This window comes from Cryptotermes secundus, unplaced genomic scaffold, assembly GCF_002891405.2.
Source record: "Cryptotermes secundus unplaced genomic scaffold, Csec_1.0 scaffold1894, whole genome shotgun sequence".
Taxonomy (NCBI): domain Eukaryota; kingdom Metazoa; phylum Arthropoda; class Insecta; order Blattodea; family Kalotermitidae; genus Cryptotermes; species Cryptotermes secundus.
This window is the reverse complement of record NW_019718027.1, coordinates 1,355,771-1,363,958: the sequence shown is the minus strand read 5'-3', so window position 1 is coordinate 1,363,958 and position 8,188 is coordinate 1,355,771. Positions and strand designations below refer to the sequence as shown.

At 37.5% G+C, this 8,188-nt stretch overlaps 1 protein-coding gene across 1 annotated transcript in view; it reads left to right on the top strand.

The window, feature by feature from the left end:
* The first annotated feature begins 752 nt into the window (after positions 1–752).
* Positions 753–8,188, top strand: part of LOC111863753 (NEDD8 ultimate buster 1) — a 19,712-nt gene continuing 12,276 nt past the window's right edge. Inside the window, exons 1-4 of the mRNA XM_023850415.2 lie at positions 753–985; positions 3,983–4,242; positions 5,008–5,128; positions 6,692–6,787. Of these exons, the coding sequence (XP_023706183.1) occupies positions 857–985; positions 3,983–4,242; positions 5,008–5,128; positions 6,692–6,787 (606 nt within the window). The 5' untranslated portion in view covers positions 753–856. The remainder of the gene's footprint in view (positions 986–3,982; positions 4,243–5,007; positions 5,129–6,691; positions 6,788–8,188) is intronic.

The following is an 8,188-nucleotide window of genomic DNA, read 5'->3' as shown; positions in this document are numbered from 1 at the left end:
ACTACGTAAACCCAATCCTATTGGCTGATGTCGAATTTGGCGCGAAGATACCTATCCGCAGTACATTGATTCAAAGGTGGTATTAGTCGATATGTTACCAAAGTGCACATAACGAAGGAATGGCAAAGTAAACAAAATCTATGAACACCTAACAATCATCAAATAGAAGTTCAAACATATATGCCATCAAAACCGTGATACAATATATACAACCCGCCTCCAATCAACTGTTAAGTCCATAATAGTAACTCGGAACAGGAAAAGGGCATGGTAATCATCTGCTATACATAAACTGAAAGTGTAATACACGCCTATGTGAATGTGGTATTACGGATAATACACAACACAGGCCACTGGACTGCATCAACAATAATGAAAGAACAATAGAACTACCTCAAGCTAACCCAGCTGAAAGTGCTGCTGTCAATTTCGCAACCATAATTACTAATGCAAAAACAGCAAGAAATATTATTAATTTTATACAGACATTATATCCACCTGAGGACGGAGACAGATCCAGTCTCCGAAACGTTTTGTTTTTTTTGTCTTTTATACAATATCAGACGATGGATAGAGTCCAAAATAAGCCTAACAGTTCTGTGCATTATAAACAGTGCAAAACACTACTGGGGAATAATTAAGCAGAAATCAATGAAGATCATTGAAATAAAATAACAGAAACAGGACCAAACACCATTACTTTGGCCAGTCATGTAAACAAGCTGTACCAGTCATTGCAACGATTGCAGCGAAGCCAGCGGAGGGAGTGGGAATGAGCGAAAGGTAGAAAGTTTTGTTGTAGGTTTTTGTGTTGTGTTTAGTACAACTAGTAGTTTTTGGGAAGGCCACGTGAAGCATGGATAGTGATTTGAAAACTGAAGGAATCCGTATACAGATCAGAGAAAAATTAAACGAAGAGCGCGTAAAATTGTGGCAATCTCCGTATTGTACGGAAGATGGTGTAACGTGTGAAGAGGAAATGCAGGTTAGGTTGATGCTGCTTGCTATGATTGCACAAGGTTGTAAAATGTCGGCACATTTTAGTATACTGAATTGAATGTTCTAAGTAGAAACTGCACACATTGACTTTTTTCTATTTATATGCTCTATTCAGATCCATGAGGTAGAAGGGCAGGAAGAACGTTTGTTCTCATTCCAGTATTTTGCCTTCTGTAAAGCCCCTGTTCCCCCGTCCAGCTACTCAAAGTTTCCGCCAATTCTCAGGTAATGCGAATGCGTTATATTAATAGAAACAGATATTTCACTCTACCTTCTGATTGCAGTGATTGTTAATCACCATAAATCGCTTCTTGTTGGGCATAACATTCCCTTGCACAGATAGCCCTTTTGGTGGAAAAAGGGATTTTGTTTTAATATTTCTCATGTAACCAATGGCTCCGATGGATTGTAATTACATGGTTAAGTAGGAAGGGGTGGTATGAACTGAATTGACCAGCTGAGAATAGGGACCAACGGAGAGTTCTTTTGTGAATGTGGTAATGACATTTGGGTTCCATAAAATGTTGGGAAATTCTTGAATAGCTGAGCTGCTGGTGGCTTTTCAGGAAGAACTTAGCTCCACAGAGTTACTTAGGTAGTTAATTTATAGATTGTATCAGTTCCATTACAAAGCTACTGGTATTTATGTGTAGGAAATATATTGCCATTTTATGCGACTTTTAGGCTAAATTCCTGCACTGTGAACATAAATGTTTACTATTTTAATTTGATATCTGACAAACTGGGTATGGGATAAAGGGTTTTGTTAGGTCTGACAGCTGTAAATAAAATACAGTTTCAAGCAGATAAGACAGGTAGACAGGTCAGAAATGTATATGTTACACCTACTTTTTATGTATGATGTACTCAATAGTGCTGATTGAGTAATATTCATTCATTCATTTATGTTCCATGGATCCTTACACGGCCAGAAAACCAGTGGATATAGAAATAGTCCATGACAAGACAAGTCATGTAATGGGCCTTTGGGTTCCATAAAATATTGGGAAGTTCTTGAGTATATGCACAATTGTCAGCTTATCAAGAAGGGCTCAGCTCCATGAGTGAGTGAGTGTTACCTTGATAAAATATTCAAACCTGGACTTGAAACAAACCCTTGAACTCTTTGGATATTTGTGTATATTTTTCAGAATGGTACTGATTTTTTCATAATATAAGTGGGAAGGGTTATGGTTCAATACTGGCTTCCACAAATTTCCTGTTACTGTGGGAGCCCCTTCCAAAAACCTGGAAGAAGAATACAAAAAATAAAATACAGATGCATATCCAAATGCTCAGGCCAACTGGTGGAGCCTTATTAACTGTGTTATAAGCTGTAATTATGTAATTTGTAATATTACTAATTAATGACAGTGGGGGGGGGCATATGTAGTCACATATGGTTAATACTTTAGTATAACTAACATGCATTATCTTGTTTACTGTCGAGTCAACACAGCCAGTAAGTCTTTGGCAAATTTACTTGTGATATTTTCACGTATTTGAGTGTGACTAGAGACCAGATTTGCATTGGTAACAGGACTTATTGGACCCTTACACTCACATCTACAAATAATTATGCCAGTCTCACTGAGTTACACACTGCAGTATACACAGTCTTCTCAAACTTCACTGGTCATTGCTTGGTACCAGCTTCCAGTGACTGACATTCCCCACCCTCTGGGTTCTTGAACTGCCCCCACCCTCAGCTACCAGAGTCAACTGACTCTTCCATTATTGTTTGTTTTCTCGTTGCAAGGGAAACATGACCACAGAGCTGTTTCCTAGCAACAGCTGTTGTACTTTTCCTGGTTACACATCTATTACTTGGTAATGCGCCTACATTAAACAGTATATTATTGGTATCTTATGCAAACAAGCAGAGGAGGTATAGCTCAGACTGAGTGCTGTTTGGACCAGAACCTTTCATAGAATGATGGTCATAAGTCACGGTAGTTTCTGTGTATTCAGAAGGTTCTAGTGAATTTTGTGAGACTTGGGATACTTGCTTTAAACTTACATTGCTTGTAATGTCATTTGGGTGAAACTGTGTTTTCTCAAGTCTTACCACCTCTGCTGTATGGAGCGATACTTTGATCTTCATGTTCTGTCATTTAGTTGGTCATCAGTAAACTTCAGCTTTGTGCATCTTGTCTGCTTGACTAGGCTTAGGCCTATAAGTTGTGTATCTGCATAGTTACCCTCAACTACTGTCAGCTTCTAACAGAAATGAGTACCAGGAATTAATGAAATAATTTTCCTGGGGAGTAAAGCGCGGTCGGCACGTAAGGCTGACAACCTTACCGCCATCTCTGAGCCGATTGTCTAGATAATGTGGGAGACTCGACGTCTCACAACCCTATGGGCCTTCACGGCCTGGTACAGGGATAGCTTTACTGTCAATTCCGTTCAGGTGAAGAAATATGAAGTCCTGTGGGACTGACCACTGTCTTACAATACAAGAATACTGTGGGTGAAAATTTTCTTTGTTTTTTTAATTAAAACATTTCAAACATTTGTGTATAAACAATAGCCAGTTTGTTTTATGCCTATGGAAAACTTAATGTGCTATTACTGGGATACCAGGATAATGCAAACTACCCTGTGCCCTAGGTAGGATATTTGGGCAGAAAGTGGGACAAAGGAGAGAAGGAATTGTGGGTGCAAAAAGGATAGAGGCAGGGAAGAGTCGGAATGAGGAAAATGTTCACTGTTTTGGATATTGGGATGGGAAAGCAGCATGGGAGAAAGGCTGGAAGTAGATGCAGATTCAAAATTGACAGTTGGAAGGAAAAGATAAATGATTTTTTCCATAATTTTTTTATGAGTCATGCACTGGTAGTAATATAACAGGAAGAAAATTCTGAATGTTAATGAAAATTGTAGTTTCCATGGTGACTAGGTGCATGGAATCTGTGCCGGCTTCTTGAAGTGAATTTATCCGTTTTTGTGTTCTGTATTTGTAACATTAATTACATTACAGATACTGGTAAAAAACTACAGTTCATCATTGGGAATTTCAGCAGACAGTTGTTTGGCATCTCTGCTGGAATTGCAGCGGCATGCTTTGGATCGTCTTCGTGAGCGGGATCGTTTCAGGGAAACGGGCTTGGCCACTATCAGAGTTAGGGTTACTGATAAGAATCACAGTAGGAGAATAATTTCACTTGAAACAAAACTCTCTGCTACAGTTCAAGAAGTGCAGGAAGAAGTTGCTTCTCAAGTAGGAGTGGGCTTTGACAGGTATTTCAGCTTTGTCTTAACATCACTTTTTGTTATGAGTGTGCATTTGAAGCTGACATCTACATAAAGTGCCTAGACCTGAGTTTCCTACACACATTCCACAAAGAATTTGGTAAGCATCCATCTTCACAGCCAAAGCCTTTTTGTATGTGACAGATAAACATGTGATTTTTATGGCTAAATCTATTATTTTCATTTTAAAAGTCATGGGGGTGTAACTGTTGACTAAATTTCACTCTCATTCCATTAAAAATTCTTAATATATTTCATTTTATATTTGGGTGGTTCACCAAAGAAATTCCGTGCAGTAAGTGGTCTATGGCGCAGAAAAGTTTGGAGACCCCTGATATAGAAAGTGTGGAAAAGGCACTCAATATTATAACACTGTATCTGTGTAAATTTGTATGAAACTAGAAACTGTTTGAATTCTTGCTGAAGGTTTATTTCACTTGCCAGAATGTTAAAAAGGTGTAAGGGTATTTTGAAGTGCTTGTTTTGGTATTGACTTATATTGCCATGCAAAAAGAATGCAAATGTCATAAGCATGCAGGTTTCAACTCATGCTCTTAACCTTATGTATGTATGCATTAATTTATCATAAGTTTTGCAACCCATTGTGGACAAGGGATGGAATGAAGTGAATTACTCATAAGATGAATGTTGTTGCAACAAAGTTTCATTTCAAGATATTTATGCTTCTTTGTTTAGAACTCTAAAATATATTGGTAGTAAATTTTATGATTCCTTTGAAAATTATTTGTTTAGGATAAAACTGATTTTGAGTGGCAAAGTGCTGAAGATGAACACAGAACTTCATACACATGGTATCCAGAATGGAACACACATCATGGCTGTAATACTTCATAGTAACCCAAAAGAACTTCAGGTTAGGAGCCTTAAATTTTTTCATTAATGATTGTCTCAGATAACTGAACTGGATATTCATTGTGATCAGAAACAAAAATTGATATTTTACAGTATAATGTCTTGTTCTCTGCAGACTCCTTTTGTTTTGAATTAGGCATTCATTGTGATTAAAAAAGAGATATGTGCAGAAATTTAATTTGACTTATGTGCCTCTTTCTTTTTTTCTTTCTTTCTTTCTCGAGCTGTTGGTTGGTGTGATTAAAATGAAAATCAGTTGTAATTTATCACGTGAAAGCTAGTCTAGTTCCTACGATTGTGTCTATGTATTGTGAGATTTGTCACTCTTGAAGTAATTGGATGAGGACTGATATAAATGTGGGGGCACGAGGTAGCGTAGTTGGTTGAGGCACTGTGCTACAAGCTGGAAAGTTGCGGATTCAACTCCCGATGAAGTCATTGGATTTTTTCCAATTTACCTAATCCTTTCAGCCGCACTATGGCCCTGGGGTCGACTCAGCCTCTAACAGAAATGAGTACCAGGAATTCAAATAATTTTCCTGGGGAGTAAAGCGTGGCCGGCGAGTAAGGCTGACAACCTTACTTCCATCTATGAGCCAGTTGTCTAGAAAATGTGGGAAGCTCAACATCTCACAACCCTATGGGCCTTCACGGCCTGTTACGGGGATAGCTTTACTTTTTTTTTACTGATATAAATGTAGAAGTAGATGTAATCATCATCTCAAGGAGATTTAAACTTCACTGTAATAAACACTAAGCTCACCGCTAATAAGCAGAACATTATTTTATTTTAATTAGAAAAAAATATGTTTTATAAGAACATAAAAACATCACTATAAAAGTAAAACAATTTTGCTCATAAGGCATGCTTGAATAGTTGGTCAGGTTTACAGACTAATTTTTAATGAATTCCTGATTTTGTTCAGCATTAGGCAGTATTGATACTAAAAGTAGATGGAGGCCATTTGTCTGCTGTGCTTCTCTGTATGTTCTATATTCAACTTTTTAATTAGCGAACAGACTTCTTAGTCACAAGATGAGAAATATCTTCTGGGATGTGTTGCCATGCAGTGTGCTAGAAGTTTACTGATGTTTTGGAAGAACATATGCCTCTGTCATCGCGATCAAAGAGTAAGCCAAGCAGTCAGCGAAAGAAGCAGTTATAGCAGTCTCTTTATCAGATTACATTTGCATCACATCCAGGAAGATAACACTTGTCATAGTCACTTCTGTGAGAGGCTCTAGTGTCACTTCGGTCTCACAGTTTAGTAGACAGTACAAACTCTGGTATAGATATATTCAGATATTTGTTCCAAAAACTTCATCGAGGTTGAATCTGAAATTTAATTTTAAATTCATTCTCAACCAATATTTCTGTGTATCGTGACTGTGATGTTTTGTCATGTCCCGCAGATGAGTGGCAGGCAGAACATTGAAATAGCCATTCAGATCTTTCCACTGCCCTCCACGTCACAGTTATGAGCATTGTGACGTCTGTCTCAGTGATTTAGGGCTTCTGTAGCTGATAGAGTATGACATTTGTTACTGTAGTATGATGTTCCAGGCAGTGGAGTCCAGACACAGACGGATGGAGGCGACACTGGCAGATGCCAAGTTGCTGGCCAGTAAAAGTAATGTCAATAATGATTATTATCTTCAGGTAAGCAGCCTGTTAATATGTTCACTATTGAACTTAAACAAAATATACTTCAGAAATTCATTTTAATATTTTTAATGCTATTTTCAGTTTGTTTTTATGTGATTTTTTTTAACAAAGCAGGCCAGTTACTATGAAGGAAAAACTTGGAATGAAAGTACTTGGAAAATTAGAAAAATACACTTTTGAGTAAGAGAGATTAAGAAAGACAAATTAAATAAAGTACTTATATTACACTGCATTGCATTCCATGGATCCAAAGTTAGTCAAAATGACTGCAGGATATCAAATATGTCATGTAAATACAAAACATATGTACATACCCAATGGAGTTCTCACGCAAGAGAAACCAAGAATACACAGTGACTACACACAAGGCTATTTAGAGATACATAAGTTATTTTCTAGACAATAGGTATTCATCAGCAGAGTAGAATGAATGTGTATTTAAGTATCACACAGAGATACTGGGTTTTCAGGCTTTGTCCATCATCCAAATTCTAAATAACTAAGTAAAAATCACAACATTTTGGAAACTGGATCGGTTTCTGAAACGTTTTGTTTTTTACTTAGTTATTTAGAATCCGCACGATGGACAAAGTCCGAAAACCCAGTATCTCTGTGTGTTATACACCATCGTAAGAACCCCGTAGTATCTATTTAAGTATCGTTTCAGTGCTATTTTAAATCATGCCTTTTCATTCATAAGACCTCTGAGATCAGATGGCAGGTTATTAAAAATGTTGATCTGAAAGCATGAGAGGTTAGCAATTGGTTTATGAAGACAGTGTTTGTGTATTGTGTTAACTCTTTGACTGGCGAGAAGGGTATTTAAATCCCACCCCTGTCCTGGCAGGCCCTTTAAACCTTATGTCGCTAAAATGCATGTAGTTACTTTTTCCTAAACAATTTCAACAAAAATTGGTTTTTAAAAACGAAATTTTCAGGAACTAATTAAAATACAATATTTTATGCAATAAATGCCTTTCCATACCTCTTTATTAGTTTTTCTTCGTGTGATAAACATTGAAACATGAAAATTTGCAGAGAGCCACACCACAGCCTGCACACATGATACTTGTTTCTTTTCTAATCTTGTGCTTAGCACTCACGCGACACTTTCTCAGGGCACCATTCTTCTTGTTACTGGGAGGAACATGGACCATTTTGTGAATTTTCAAGCCACCCTCTAGACGATTTACTGGCTCATTCACTGGTGGTCTTTTCAAGGTCGAGGGCGGAGGCGTGACTGCACTCGAGTCTGACGCAATAGATTTGTCATCCACTTCATTCCTTGACTCTTCTCCCTCTCCACCCTCTTTGTTTGGTTCAGTCATTTTTCTACACAGTCCAATATAAAATCTCTGAATCTGTAATTTCTCTTCTTGTATTTTTCGTTTGTTG